This window comes from Mobula birostris, chromosome 5 (genome assembly GCF_030028105.1).
Source record: "Mobula birostris isolate sMobBir1 chromosome 5, sMobBir1.hap1, whole genome shotgun sequence".
Taxonomy (NCBI): domain Eukaryota; kingdom Metazoa; phylum Chordata; class Chondrichthyes; order Myliobatiformes; family Myliobatidae; genus Mobula; species Mobula birostris.
Genome location: NC_092374.1, coordinates 64,043,071 through 64,059,621, shown reverse-complemented (window position 1 = coordinate 64,059,621; position 16,551 = coordinate 64,043,071). Strand labels below are relative to the sequence as shown.

At 40.0% G+C, this 16,551-nt stretch overlaps 1 protein-coding gene across 7 annotated transcripts in view; it reads left to right on the top strand.

Annotated features, from left to right (window-relative positions):
* Nucleotides 1-16,551, top strand: part of susd1 (sushi domain containing 1) — a 205,556-nt gene that overhangs the window by 141,789 nt on the left and 47,216 nt on the right. For all 7 annotated transcript variants that reach the window (XR_011886010.1, XM_072258170.1, XM_072258166.1 and 4 more), the window contains 3 exons: nucleotides 5,092-5,278; nucleotides 7,158-7,251; nucleotides 9,532-9,787. Coding sequence is in view for 6 of the 7 variants with exons in the window: in XM_072258170.1 (XP_072114271.1) it covers nucleotides 5,092-5,278; nucleotides 7,158-7,251; nucleotides 9,532-9,787 (537 nt within the window). In the remaining variant the exon portion in view is untranslated. The remainder of the gene's footprint in view (nucleotides 1-5,091; nucleotides 5,279-7,157; nucleotides 7,252-9,531; nucleotides 9,788-16,551) is intronic.

The window sequence follows — 16,551 nt, the reverse complement described above, 5'->3', positions numbered from 1 at the left end:
GCCAAGGGGGGCAGTAACCCAGAAAAGTTTGGGAACCATTGAACTAGACAATGGCTGAACTCCCTCAGATCCATTTTCTTCTCAGTTCCCACATTTATTGATTCATTATCAAAGTTTAATATTTAGCAAAGGACAAAATAATTTTTCATTAATATTATTGGTAAAATTAGTAGACTGATCAAAATACAAGTCTTTGGAAAGTTAGGGAAGAGTTTTAGTTATTCAAGGTGTAAAATATCCCTTTGATGAATTATTGTCACGTGAAATTCATTCTGCTCTTTATATTCTCCTTGGTGGGTATTACCACTGGCTTCTCCTGGTCTTGAGTAGTGTAGTCTTTTATAAACATATAATTCACACCAATTTAAATTCTTCCCAATAAAATTTTGACTTCCTTTTGAAAAGCAGCTCTGCCTATGGAAGGTATTTATATTGCACAAGCCTTTCTCCGGATATTTACAAATAGATTTCCTTTCTTGAACTCTTCCAGCACAAATCATGAAATGGTGCACTTTGAATTCTGAATGGTAGCAATTCTCAACTTCATTTTAAAGATTAGCTTTAAATATCATATGTATGCTGTACATTGGAACATTGAAACAGTGAACTGCATTGTTTGCGGTAATATCCAACGCAGTCTGAGGATGGACAGGGGCAGCCTGCAAGTACCACCATGCTTCCAGGGCCAACATAGTTGTCCACAACTTACTAAAGCTTACTAATCCATACGTCTTTGGAACATGGAAGGAAATTGGACGATGATCTCAGAGGATCTGTCCCGGGCCCAGCACATAAGTGCAATTATGTAGAAAGCACAGCTGCACCTCTACTTCCTTAGAAGTTTGTGAAGGTTTGGCATGTATAACTTTGACAAACTTCTATAGATGTGTGGTGAAGAGTATATTGACTGCTTGCATCACAGCCTGGTATGGAAACACCAATGCCCTTGAATGGAAAATCCTACAAAAGATAGTGGATACCGCCCAGTCGATCACAGATAAAGACCTCCTAACCATTGAGCACATCCACAAGAAGCGCTGTCACAGAACAGCAGCATCCCTCATCAAGGATCCCTACCACCCAGGTCATGCTCTCCTCCTGCTGCTGCTGCCATCAAGATGAAGGTACAGGAGCCTCAGACCTACACCACCAGGTTCAGGAAAATTTATAACCCCTCAATCATCAGGCTCTAGAACAATGGGGATAATGTCACCTAACTTCAATCTTTCCATTACTGAATGGTTCCCACAACATATGGAATTACTTTCAAGGACAATTCACCTCATGTTCTTGATATTCATTGTTTGTTTATTTATTTATTATTGTTATTCTTTTGTGTTTGCACAGTTTGTCTTTTACACACTGGTTGTTTGACCATCCTGTTGCATGCGGTCTTTCATTGACCCTATTGCGTTTCTTCGACTTACTGTGTATGCCCACAAGAAAATGAATCTCAGGGTTGCATATTGTGACATAGACGGACTTTGATAGTAAGCTTACTTAGAACATTGAACTTTAAAACCCACATGGTCATGGGAAGAACATACAAACTCCTTACAGACAGCAGAGGGAATTGAACTCTGATCACTGGCTCTGTAAAGCGTTATGTTAGCCGCTATGCTATCGTGTTGCCCTGCAATTAGAAGCTTTAGCCATCTTTTCTTATATTTTAGATTGCATGTAGTTATCTCACTGTTCCCTGTTGAAATTTTGATGATTGACAATTCCCTGATCAACCATACTTGGACAATACATTGTTAGAAGTGACTGCCATGTGCAGAATTAGCATTATGTGCTTTTTTCTCAACTTTTCAGAATAAATCATCTTGTTATTGGTCAGAGCTGATAAAAGTTCAGTTGAATTCTGATTGGTGAACTTAATGAAAACTCTTTGTAGATCAAATCTGTTTAGTAAACTGTTGTCATTAAATAGACTCATTATAGAGTGATACTGTTGTGACTATCAATGAAAGCCACCAGAGGGACTTGCAGCTGATAGTATAAAAGTCGTTATTTGGCACACCCAAGCTGGCAGCATTTGGAGTCACTCTGGAGAGAGGCTCCCAATGTTACATCACACATCTATATGCTAAAGATCAAAGGTCACAGCAGGACAATTTCTAGAGTCACAATGCATTCATAATGCTTCCTTTGAGTTACATATAATTTTCAGACACCAAGATGTTCACACAAACACACGCAAAGTGAGTGCTAATGACAGCTGTCTCTGAGCTGCATTCACGCATATGCAGACATCACAGGTCAATGGGGCTTTTCCTGGTTTGCTCCTATTTGCATCTCCAGGAAGACCATTGTTCTGAGCTGTATTTTCAATTTAATTTATAATTCACATTCAGATGTGGTTGCTGTTGAAATTAATATTTGCTAAGTTCCTTATCTCTAGAAAACACCGCAGTAGTCAAATTACTTCTGCTGCAGTTGATGGAGGCTATTTAAATAGATCCAGTTCACAGCACAAATTTACCTTGATTATAGTAAAATTCAATTTGTACATGCAAAGGCTCCAAGCCAGTGATTCACAGCAGGGATGGTAATGTGTCCTAATGGGATGTTAGGGGAAATAGAGTCGTCGGGGGGACGGGTTCAAGATTCGTGGGGGGGTGGTAAGCTGCACCACAACTTGAGGCATGAGACCTGACCAACCATTAGTAGAGCAGGCACTTCCAAAAAAATGGCACCAGAACACAGGAAGAACCTTAGTTCTGCAGACGGTGAGCACTCATCATCACAATGCGTCTGAAACTCAACAATCTCATCCGACCTTACCAACCAAACAGACATTATTAGGGATGCATAAGTGAGCTTCCAGGGTGCCCAACAGTTCCACTTGACACATGGCATGGAATAAGTTCATGCAATTTAACAGTTGGTAAGTCAAGTACACCCTCTCAACTTTCTCTACAGATCTACAGAAAACAAGTCATGCAATGGTACAGCACTGGCTGGAACCAGACGGTGAAATAGTCAATCAGTGAACCTTCTGACCCCAAGGATTCCTTTTGAGGTGTTCAAAGCGACCTCGGCTTCATATACTATGAAAACCATCTTTGGGGATACCTCGCATGATTGATCAATCTCGTTAACTGGAATAGTATAAAGGTAGCTTGCCGAACACCAGCTCTCTCCTGACTAACATTCAGATTCCTGACGAAGGGTCTCGGCCCGACACGTCAACTGTACCTCTTCCTAGAGATGCTGCCTGGCCTGCTGCATTCACCAGCAATTTTTATGTGTGTTGATTCAGCTTCCAATATGGATCCTTGTCAATGTAATTTTTGTTGTTATGATCCTTTTCATCTTTGTCTTGCCGCTACCATCATTCCATCCAAAAGGCATTCCTAGTTTGTGTTAATTTTTAATTTTAATTTAGCCCTATTAATGATAGATAAATATGTACAAGTCTCTACAAGTCTGAAGGTGGTGAAGCCTTGAATTCTAATCCTGCTAAGACACAAAGTGCATCAGACAGACAGTGCGTCAATACAATGTTACATACCTGGAGTATGGTTTCATTCCATTCCCATCAGATCAATGACGCTCCATGTGTCTTATAATACTGTACTTACAGTATTATAATACTGTACTGTCCAATGAAGCCACAAAGTCATCAAGAATGCAGGAACACTTCCATAAAAGACACCCTGACAAGGCTACTTATGGTATTACTCAGTTCCAGAAGATGCAAGAAGCATTTGAAAAGCATTGCACACTCGAGGCATTTGCCAAGAGAGCTAAAAATGACCTTGATAGTGGTCTCACTGGTTCTTATAACATTTCCAAAATGATAGCAAAGTGTGGAAAATCTCATACAATTGGTGAAGGATTAATAATGCCTGCTGTATCAGATATGTTCAACACTGTCCTCAAAATAACTATGAGTATTTTAAAATCAATTCCCTTGAGTAATAACTCTGTAGCTTGTTGTATTGATGAAATGAGTGAATTCATTGAGTATCAATTATGCACAGAGCTACGAAAAACAGAATTTGGGATGAGTCAACTATGCGAGACAATGAGGCATTGCTAATGGCATATGTCTGGTTATCAAAAATGTAAAAGTTTATAAAGAGATTCTTTTTTGTAAAAAGTTAAAAACAAATATCCACAGAGAATCAAGCTATGACGAGATCAAAATGTGTATTGAAGATAAAAGTATTCCTATTAGGAACATGATTTCTTGTGCAACAGGTGGAGTACCATATATGAAGGTCACCATGCTAGCTTAGTGGCATTTATGAAAAAAGAAATTCCAAGTCTGTCTGCAATCATTGTGTAATTCATCATCAACATTCTGCAGCTAAAAACCTCAGCCAGAGAGAGTAGTGCTTACATGTGCCATCACTGAAGAAGGATTTTCAGAATCGATTCAAGGATTTGAATGATCTGGAAATTCCGGGCTGGGTAATTAACCTATTTCTTTACAAGGTGGAAGAACAGGAAGAGACTTGCTAGAAGAAATTATCAAAATTCAGAATGTGAAGAAGCAAAAATGCTCTTCAAATATGTTAGCTTTTGTGGTATGTGGCCACACTGTCATATGCTGTCAATTGCAATGAAAAGCTCTTCATTGCAATTCCATCCCCCTACCTTGTTGAAAGAGGCTTCAGTGCAGTGAACCACATTCTCACAAAAAAACAGAAACCACTTGGACGTTGTTACATGTGGTGACTTAAGGCTTTTGCTGTCACAACTTGAACCAGATATTTCAACTCTTGCTAAAAACCATCAAGCTCAAGGATCACATTAATATTGAAGTTCTGTACAGCACGCAGGTACCATATAAGCTACATTTAAAGACAGATAAAAATTTAAAGCAGAATCATTTTTCTCATGTTAGCATCTGGTAGACATGTTTTCACACTATGGGGACACTGGAAAGTATCTTGTGAGTAAGAGGAGTGTTGGCAAGTATGAAAGTGCTTTGGGGGGCATTGGGCTAAAAAAGGTTGGGAAACACTGATTTAAGCCTTCCAGCTCTTTTGTTCATGCAGATAGCAATTCGTTGTCCTTTTTTATGCAGTATCTTTTAACTCAATTACAGTTTCACTACAATGTTTTATTTCCTCTCAGTTTCAGATACAAGGAGAGCGAGTGTATCAAAGGGAGTTCTTTTACAAAAAGTTATTTAATTATAGTACAGCAGATGACTCCCCTGCAATATGTTTGGACTTGCAAGCAGGCACTAACTACACAGTAAATATCACAGCTCTTACATCACACCATTCTGCATGTATACAGCTCTCAACGGCAGTTACAGGTGAGCAACTTGCTTCAGTAGTTGAGATTGGTGGACTTGTGCAATTATTGACTGAATTGCATTGTTTTTTTTTACTGTGGCATGGGTTAAGGTTCCTGAATTGTCTATGCATAAATGTAGGAATAAAATTCGATTTCATCTCGTATGGCTAAAACTTCTGTTCGATAATGAATAGCATAACCAATTTTCATTCCTTGGGATTAGTGTTTTCATCTGTCCAAGTACAATTCAGCTGATTTGCATTTTGGAAGTCTGCTGAAACTGGAGAATCTATAGAATTTGTGTCTCTTGATTGTTTCTAATGGCACTTTGGAAATAGTTTGCTGGGCTAGTTAGAAACAAAGGGTGGAATAGAAGGCTGATGAAATGTAGTTAACATATGTTTTCTTGTTTATACTGATACTTGTCATGCCATAATTGCTATGACAGACTTTGTGAGAACCAGATTATACAGGAAATGAGCCTTACTTGACAGGTTAGGAAGAGCCTAAATCAAAGAAAGAATGGAAGCAAAGTTATCGTTCTCACTAGAGAAAGAAACTGCCTTTTTTCCAATTTCCCTGTTAGTTTTCATCAGAGCAGCAATTCTTCCTCTGCTGTTCCTGCTAAATACTTGATGTTGTGGTGCCTGTGTGTAAACCCTCTCTGCGATCTTTGCATTCTACTAAGATGGTACTGTGGTTATTTAATATACAGGTACTTCATTGCCTTTGTTTTCTGTCAATGCTTTGGCCATCCAGAGCGAAGATGATTGAGATGTTCACCTATCAATCAGGCTTATTGACCAGAAGTATATGTGTCTGAGGCTCTGTCCACACTAGACCGGATAAATCCATAACCGAAGCTTTTTCTCTTCGTTTTGACCCTCTGTCCACACTGAAATGGCGTTTTCCTCCCCCAAAAATGGAGCTTTTCAGAAATGCTCTCCAGAGTGAATAAATCTGAAAACACCTAATATCCGGTGTAGTGTGTACGGGGTAACCAGCTATTTTTAAAAATGCTGTCATAATGTGCCGGACAAATGGTGGCGGCAGCGCAGCATTTCATTGTTTTCTTGAACCCAACCTCCAACACCAGGACAACAATATCTGACAATAGATGTGTAACAACCTAATGTAACGTTGTGTGGAAATACAAGATACACTGATGCAGACATGTTTTATACATTTAACAAGGTGCTTTAATAATGTATTGTTTGTGCAAACATTCAATAAATGCAGCTGTCACTTTTGCCCAGTAGCTCACTTTATTGCACGTGTTAAATACAGCAAAATAATACACAAAGACATGGCAAAAGTAAAGGCAAACAAATGAGGTAACAGCAAATTTCACTTTTGCCCAGTAACAAGCCTTATTGCATTTAGTTGTAGCTGTTGTCCCTTTCATCGGTGAAGAGACTATGGCTGTAGGAAATGTTTCTGGACAAACATGCTACAAGTCTTTCGTTTGGCAATTTCCTTTTAAGTTTTTCTAGTCTGTAACTGAAAAAACGTACACCAAGTATACCATTTCCTCTTCGCTCGTTTTCTGTGTGTCCTGCGCATGCCCAGTAGGAGGAGATTCGCCCTGATACCCGCTTTAATGTGGACGGAGGTATTTTCAAAAATGCTTGGTGTGGACACCTATCATTTTTACGCGAAACTGGCGTTTTCAAAATTATGCAGTCCAGTGTGGACGTAGCCTGAGACTAATTTTATCATGAGTGAATGATGATAAAAAGATTGTTACATATTGATTCTGTGCTTAAAATTGATCTCAGTTCCTAAACAAAAGAGTGGTCACCAGACTTGATTTATAAGGTAGATATCCTATCATCTCCAGTTTGGTTGGTTTATTCACTGTCCCCAAATGCAACCTTTAACGTATTCCTTTGTTTCAGACCCTCCAATTCCTGATATACAAGTCCTTGTTGTAGAGCAGATACTTCCTCCACTCATCCTTCGAAGAGTAGAAAGTAAGAATGGACCCATTAGGTACGTGTCTCAAATTTATAAACAAAAATGTTGATTGGAACCCTCCACTACTGGGTTTAACACTTTAGCTGTGATTTAGTTGGTAAGGTTGTAAATTGTAAGGCTTGTGGTTGTAGGATTAAGCCTCATTCCTTACACAATGCATAAAATCCAGCTCAGTAGAACAACACTACAGTTCTATACCATTGGAGTATACTGACTTTCAGAAACCAGTGACTGTCTTCCAGATAAATGTGGGATCCTGTTTCGATAACATAGCTCTTCTCTGGGTTCTGGCCAATATCAAATCCATATTGATGCTTAAATCCAGTTCTTTTCATGATGTTCTGCTGGATCCTGCAGTGTGGAAATTTGCTACAATGTTTTCCTACATTACAACAGTACTTCATTGGCTGTAGAGCACTTAAACATTTCCTGAAGTTGTATCGTGCACTATAAATGCAAATCTGTTTCACTGAACAAAGGATCCCTACAATGGTCATCACCTTAATGGGGACCCTTTGTACACTTTATCACAAGTGCCTTAAATTAATAGGTACAGCAATTGATTGATTATAATTGGCATCCACCTAAAATATCAAATAATCTTTATAGTCAACCTCTTCCACAAAATTGTTGTAAGCAAAGATTGTAAATATTTAAGGTAGAGGAGATAAAATACTCAAAATGCAAGGGATGAAAGGTTACCACAGGTAGTTGGAAAGGCAGAGTTGAAGTTACATGCATATTAAACTTACAAAATGATTGAGGGGCCAAGTGACTGGCTGCTGTTGCTAATTTGCATATTTCTCTGACTTGATGAAGCAGCTAGAAATTTTTGTCATTAAATTTCTTGCAAAAGTAACATATTTACGTGGTGACCTTAATGCAATAAACCATTCACAGCCATTAACAAACACAAAGAGTATAAGAGCAAAACGTTTAACATCACTAAGGCACATTATGATGTGGTTGAACAACAGACCTAAAGCTTGGTCAGGGAGGTAAGTATTACGGGGTATCTTCCTAGTTAAGTGTCTTTACTAGGTGAAAGCTAGGTTTAGGTAAGGAGTATATAGTGACTGGCACAAGCCTCAGGAGCATTGATATACAGAGGAATCCTGGATTGCAAGCATATAGCTCCCTGAAAGTGACAAAACAAGTGGATAGGGTGGTAAAGAAGGCATACGTTAGTCGTGGCGTTGGGTATAAAGATTAGGATGCCATAGCAGCTCTGTATAACTTTGGTTAGGTCACATTTGGTGTAGTGTGTGCACTTCACGTTGCTGCATTACAGGAAGGATGTGGAGGCTCTGGAGAGGTTCACTAAGGTTTACCAAGATGTTTCTTGGATTAGAGAGAATTATTTTGAAGGAGAGATTGACAAACTTGGGTTGTTTTCTCTGGAGTGTTGAGGCTGATGGGAGACCAGATAAAAGTATATAGAATAATGAGAGGTATAAGTAGGGTATCTCTTCCCCAGGGTCGAAATGTCACATGCTAAAGGGTGTAGCTTTAATGTAAGTACGTGAGTTGTGGAGGGGTGGTGGGGGATGTTAAAGGAGATTTGTGAGTCATGCTTTTTCCATAGAGTGGCAGGTTCAAAGTAAATTTATTATCAAAGTATATTTTATGTCACCATATACAACGCTGAGATTCATATTCTTGTGGGCATACTCAATAAGTCCATGTAGCCAAATAACCATAATGGAATCAATGAAAGACCGCACCAACTTGGGTGTTTAACCACTGTGCAAAAGACAATAAACTGTGCAAATACAAAAAGAGAAAATAAATAAATAAATGAATAAGCAATAAATATTGAGAACATGAGAGTAAGTCCATAGGTTGTGGAACAGCTCCGTGACAGGGCAAGTGAAGAGAGTGAAGTTATCCCCTTTGGTTTAAGAGTCGAGTGGTTGAGGGGTGATAACAGATACCTGGAACGCTTTGCCAGCGTAGATGATGGGAGCAGTTATGATAGCAACATTTAAGTGGCATTTAGACACTTAACATGCAGAGAATGGAAGGATTTAGACCATGTATAGGCAGCTGGGATTGGCATCATGTTCGGCACAGACATCAAGGGCAAAGTTGCTGCTCCAGTGCCATATTGATCTATGTCTATCATGGCTATATTTTGGGCTTGGACGACTGAGGGGAAGGCTATAGGCGATAGAGCAAAGGAAATCAGTGAATGTCAAAAATAATTATTAATGTTTACAGGGGGTATAGCATGTTTGGGTGAATATGATTTGATTTAATGACCCATTTTTGATTCATTTCTTTGTCCCTCTTTAGCCTATATCAGGTCATTGTTTTACCATTGAACTTGCAACATTCGTTCAATTGCAATTCCCAAAATATAAGAGATTTCTTTGACCACCAAAAAGACACGGAAGCATACATCACAGCAGAATTCATTGCAATGGATGTTAAGGATGGGATGCAGTTTTCTGTCGGAGACCGGCTGTACTACAGAGACTTCTATAATGCTGCTTTAGAGGCTGGCAAGAATTATTCTTTTCTTTTGAAAATTATCAGTGAATGGAATTATGTAAGTTGATCTTTTGAGAAAAATGCACAAAAATACTTCTACATAATACTTTCTCAAATTCTTTAAATTGTAATGCTGGGGGTTTGCGGGAAACTAGCACAAGGGAGGATTTAAAGCTGGCGTAGATTAGCCATGATCATATTGAATGATGGGGCAGGCCTGAAGATCCTTTTTGTGCTCCCATTTTCTTGTGTTGTTGTTGAACTTGCAAAGTTATGTACTCAAAAAAGTTTAACTTAGATTTTGAAATCAGGAAGGGTCCTGACTAATTGGTGCAGAAACAAAATGCTGGATGAACTCAATGGGTCAAGCAATATCTGTGGAGGCAAAGAGGTGATTGATGTTTCCGGATGTGACCCTGGATTGTTTTGCGAAGCATCTTGAGCTGTTTGTACAGGCTGTCTTCAGTTTGCGGTTTGAAATCATTTCGACTCTCGTCCCACTCTGTCCTCATTCTCCACCTGGCTGTTCAAGAACCCAGTAGCATAATAATTGGAATCTCCAAGTTCAGATAATCCACACTCCCTCTGTCACTTTCCCTCTCCTTCTGACCCACCCCTGTCCTCTCACACATCACTTCTTTCTACTCTTCCCAAATCCTATTGCAGGGTCTCAACCCAAAATTTTGCTTCCACAGATGTTTCCTGACTGAGTTCCTCCAGCAATTTGTTTTTATAAAAAATTATTATTATAGCACCTGCAGTCTCTTGTGTTTCCAGACTAATTTTGTTTTGTTCGCAGAGGTGACCTGCTGATATTGCAGTAGGATTATTGTAGAGAGACACAAGATAGAGCTGTGAGGAAGGAGGTGTCCAATTACAAATGTTGTATTTTAGCTGCTATCCCTTTCCCACTTATCAATTAGTTGGCTGAGGATCCATGCCCTAGAGGAACATGTAATCCAAGTTCAAGTGTGTGAGTGCTGTCTTGTCAGAATGTCTTTCTACAGTCTCTCATCAAATCAATTAAAAATTCCTGCTTGTTCCAGATGAAGAACATCTGGGGAAATCACCTGGTTAGATAGATTATGAGAACACTCAGTCCTCTTTTATTGTCATTTAGAAATGCATACCTGTGTTAAGAAATAATACAATGTTTCTCTGGAGTGATATCACAGAAAACAAGACAGACCAAAGACTAACACTGACAGAACCACATAATTATAACATATAGTTACAGCAGTGCAAAGCAATACCATAATTTGATAAAGAACAGACCACAGGCACAGTAAAAAAAAGTCTCAAGTCCCGAATCAATCGACTCCCGAATCCCCGATAGCAGGCAGAAAAAGGGAGAAACTCCATGCCATAAACCTCCAGGCACCGTCAACTTGCCAATACCTTGGAAGCAGCCGACCCCGAGTGCATCCATCCAAAAACTACGAGCTTCCGAGCGGCCTGTCTGATACAGCTTCCCAAGCGCCATCCTCTGCTGAGCGCCTTCGACCTCTCCCCGGCCGCTGAAACACGCAAAGCCAAGGATTTTGGGGCCTTCACCTCTGGAGATTCCGGTTGCCACACAGTAGCAGCGGCAGTAAAGCAGTCATTACAGAAGTTTTCCAGATGTTCCGCTGTGCTCTCACGTCTGTCTCCATCAAATCAGGATTGTGCATGGTCCCTTACTTGACAGATAACAGATATTCATCACCGAAGTGGTCGCGCACGCTGTCGTCGCGCTGCAATCTCCCTCCCAGTTAGCCTTCCATCCTCAACCCTGTTTTATCAAAAATAGATTAACAAAGTTATTTAATGTTTGTGGACTCTTGATTTACACAAACCTTTTGCTGTGTTTGCATACAAAGTGAAAACTTTGTTTGCAACATGGAAACAGGCCCTTTGCTCAACCATCAAACAATAGTCCTGACGAAGGATCTCGACCCGAAACGTCAACTGTACTTCTTCCTATAGATGCTGCCTGGCCTGCTGCATCCCACCAGCATTTTGTGTGTTTTGCATTTATATTTAATCTACACTCATCTCATTTTATACTTTATACTCGCCAAACAATTGGTACTAGAACGTACAATCATCACAGCGATATTTGAACCTGCGCTTCACACTCCCTGGATTACAAATATTAAATATTAAAAATAGTTTAAAATAGTTAAAATTAGTAAATATTAAAAATATAAATTATAAATCATAAATAGAAAATAGAAAAATGGGAAGTAAGGTAGTGCAAAAAAACCGAGAAGCAGGTCTGGATATTGGAGGGTACGGCCCAGATCCGGGTCAGGATCCATTCAGCAGTCTTATCACAGTTGGAAAGAAGCTGTTCCCAAATCTGGCCATATGAGTCTTCAAGCTCCTGAACCTTCTCCCAGAGGGAGGAGGGACGAAAAGTGTGTTGGCTGGGTGGGTCATGTCCTTGATTATCCTGGCAGCACTGCTCCGACAGTGTGCGGTGTAAAGTGAGTCCATGGATGGAAGATTGGTTTGTGTGATGTGCTGGGCTGTGTTCACGATCTTCTGCAGCTTCTTCCAGTCTTGGACAGGACAACTTCCATACCAGGTTGTGATTCACTCTAGAAGAATGCTTTCTACGGTGCATCTATAAAAATTAGTGAGGGTTTTTGGGGACAGACCAAATTTCTTTAGTCTTCTCAGGAAGTAAAGGCGCTGGTGGGCCTTCTTGGCAGTGGACTCTGCTTGGTTGGATTTCTTCCATGTTCCCATCAACCACCCCCAGGTTCTATCATTCACCTTTATACTGGGGGCAATTTGCAGTAGCCATTTAACCTGCCAACTTGTTGAACTTTGGTGTGTGGGAGGAAAGCAGAGCACCCAGAGGAAACCCATATGGTCACAGGGAGGATGTGTGAACTCCACACAGAGCACTAGGATCAGGATTGACCTTGGGTCACCAGAGCAGCTACACATCCACACAGTGACACTTGGACGTCCTGAAGTTCAAGTTCCAAACAAAGAAAGAATGGTTTTTATTTACATAAAACCTTCCAACATTTCAGATTACTACTGAAGAGTAACACAATTATAGTTATAGTTCCATTATGGGAAATGCAGCATCTAATTTCTGCACATGCTTACAAAAAAAGCAATGTGAAAATGAACAAATATTCAGATTCTTTAGCAGTGCTGGAAGAGGAATAAGTATTAACCAGGTCTCTGTGGAGACTGTCCCTGCATTGAGGTGTGGAATCTTTTACATCTCTTCAGTGTGTACCTCTTCCCTGAAGATAAATAATAGTACAGCATTCCCTTACAACAGTGCTGGTGTCAGTTTAGATTATTGTGCATAATTTATCAGACATAGGAAGAGAATTAGGCTATTCAACCCATCATGGCTGATTTATTATCCCTCTCAACCCCATTCTCCCCGTAATCTTTGATACACTGACTAACCAAGAACCTATCAACTTCCACTTTAAACATACCCAGTGACTTGGCCTCCACAGCCGTCTGTGACAACAAATTCCACAGATTCACTACTCTCTGGCTAAAGAAATTCCTCCTCATCTCTGTGCTAAATGACCCCCTATTCTCAGGCCATGACCTCTGTCCTAGACTCCCCCATATAGGAAACATCCTTTCCACATCTATGGGAACATGGGGTGAAATAAAATGGGATTAGTGTAGACTAAATATAAAGGAAACCATGCTGTCTTTGGGCTCTTTTATCACATGTCTCCAAGTACCCGAAACCTCATCCTTTGTAATGGACTCCAATATCTTCCCAACCATTGAATTCAGGCTACGTGGCCTATAATTTCTTTTCTTCTGTCCCCTTCCCTTCTTAAATGGTGAAGTGATATCTGCAATTATCCAGTCTTCCAGAAACATTCTAGAATTTACTGATTCGTGAAAGATCATTACTAATGCCCCCACAATCTCTTCAGCTACCTTTTCAGAACCCTGGGTTGTAGTCCATCTGGACCAGGTGACTTAACAACCTTCAGACTTTTCAGCTTCTCAAAGACCTTCTCCTTAGTAATAGCAACTACCCTCATTTCTGCCCCCTGACACTCAAATTTCTGGCATATTACTAGTGTCTTCCACAGTAAAGACTGCCACAAAATACTTATTAAGTTCATTTGTCATTTTTTTGACCCCATTACTACATCTCTAGCATCATTTTCCAGCAGTTGATATCTACCCTCTCCTCTCTCTTACTCTTTTTCTATCTGATAAAACTTTTGGTATCATCTTTTATATCATTGGCTAGCTTACCTTCATATTTCATCATTTCTCTCCTTGTGTCCTTTTTAGTTGCCTCTGTTCGTTTTTAAAAACTTCCCAATCCTCTAACTTCCCATAAAATTTTGCTATAGTATATGCCCTCTCTTTCACTTTTATGCTGAATTGATTTCCTTTGTCACCCACGTTTGCCTCATCCTCCCGTTAGAATACTGTACTCTTTGGGATGTATCTACTGTGTGGCTTCCGAATTGCCCCCAGAAACTCCAGCCATTGCTGTTCTGCCATCATTCCTGCTAGTACCCCCTTCCAATCAAGTTTGGCTAGCTCCTCTCTCATGCCCCTGTAATTCCCTTTATTCCACTGTAATACCGATACATCTGATTTTATCTTCTCTCTCTCAAATTGCAGGCTGAATTCTATCATATTAAGATCACTGCCTCCCAATAGTTCCTTGACCTTAAGCTCCCTCATCAACTCTAGTTCATTGCACAGCACCCAGTCCAGAATTACCTTTTTCCTTATGGGCTCAACCACAAGCTGCTCTAAAAGCATTCTACAAACTCCCTCTGCTGGGATCCAGCATGGAACTAATTTTCCCAGTCTACCTATATATATTGTGATTCCCCTTGACTGTTGTCACATTGCCCCTTTTTGCATGCCTTTTCTATCTCCCATTGTAATTTAGATCCCATATCCAGGCTACTATTTAAAGACCTATGTATAACTCTCATCAGGATATTTTTACCCTTCTGGTTTTTAAACTCTACCCACAAGGATTCTATCTAATTCTTTGGAACTTGCTAACATCTGGCTCAGAGATGGGAGAATGACTTCCCAAGGTACAATTGGCAAGGAGCACACTTTAAGTTTTTAATGTTGGATGCAGGATGACCATGATAACCAGAGATATCTCTGCTGCTCTCTGACATATAGAAGATTGTTTATGTTTACCCTGAAAAATAAGTAATCTTTCTAGTGATAAGAGTTTTGGGATTCATTAAGGGCACTAGATGGCTGAATCATCAATTTATATAACCACAGAAATGGCTGGAATACTTGTTAGGCTGGGTAGCATCTACAGAAAGGAAGGAACAGAGTTAATATTTCAGATCTTACCTAAAGATGTATGATGCACTTCTTTAGTACTGCAGTTGTGTCAGACTAGATTTTTGTTTGTAAGTCCTTGAAATGGGTCTTAAACCCACAAGCTACTGGCTCAGATGTGAACCCTGTCTCATTTGCAATGTCCAATTTGCCTGAGTTATTTTATCACCCTGATTTTTTTTTTGTTGTTTCAATTATTCACAGGAATTTACAGAATTAGAATGTCATTGCCACATTATGGAGACTTTAGCTGAGCCAAATAGCCTGCCACATTTCCCAGTGACTCTACTTCTGAAGTAATCCACTGATTGTAAAGCTCTTTGTGAAGATCCACTGATTGCTGTTCTCCTCACTCCCTTCAGATGATGGCCAGTAACATTGAGACAACTCTAGATCACTGCAGAGAGTAGATGCTGGAATCTGGACCAGCATACAAAACACGGGAGGAATTTAGCAAGCCAGGCAGCATCTATGGAGGGAAATGGATACCCAGACAAGATGTGGCTGTAGTAGCATATTTGTGTGAGTGTGTGGTTGAAGGGTAAGGGAACAGCAGAAATCATGGAGGGGGGGAACAGTGTACCCATTTTCCTTCTCAGATGCTGCCTGACTCGCTGAGTACCTCCAGTGTTTTGTGTGTCACGGCAGAGAATAGTTTAAGAGTGAACGATATTGTTGTTGGAACTGAAGTCACAAAGCTGGATAAAGTTGAGAAAGTATCCTGGCAACAATATTGAAATGGGAAGAAATGTCAGCTTTGTTTCCTGAGTGGGAATCCATGAGCAACTGCACCAGGATCATCGCAAGGCTTACAGTGCGTGGGTGCTACTTAGCTGAGCAATCAGGGCTGAATTCATCTTTGATTTCCTCATAAACCAAACTGAGCAATGATTCTATGAATATATCATCATCAGAATGTAGGAAGGTCAGACCATTTGCAGTTCGTCCAGAAGGTTTCTGAATAAAAATACTCCTACAGTTTGCAAGAAAGCCAATGAAAATTCTCTAATTTCAGATTTCAGGCAAGCACACAAGAGGCAGAGGTTGTTGTTTGCCCAGTGGTACTCTGATGCAGGACACATCAGTGAGTTCACGAGGAGGAGTAACCGAGAGCTTAGATTTGGCCCAGGTATTTCAATCAAAGGGATCATTGCTAGGAAATTTGGTACTTATGTGTCAATACACATATTTTTTAAATGAGTGTATTTCAGTGTTTAGGTGTTCTTAAATCTTACACTTATGGAAGTTTTTTGAAATCTGTAGCATTCAGAAATATTGACTATGGGATGGTGTTTGGCCGAGGGTCTGTGGGCTAGCCAACTAATGATCTTCCTTTAGTTTTTATGTGTGGGCGGGGCTTGCCTGAACTCTGCCCTCTGCCACTTGATCTCGATGTCATGGAAAGCCCTTCCACTGTAACACTGAGGACTTAATGTGATGAATACAGCTGGCTGTACAGTGGTGAGAGAAGGATACTGACTGTGAACTACAGCTCCTTTTTAA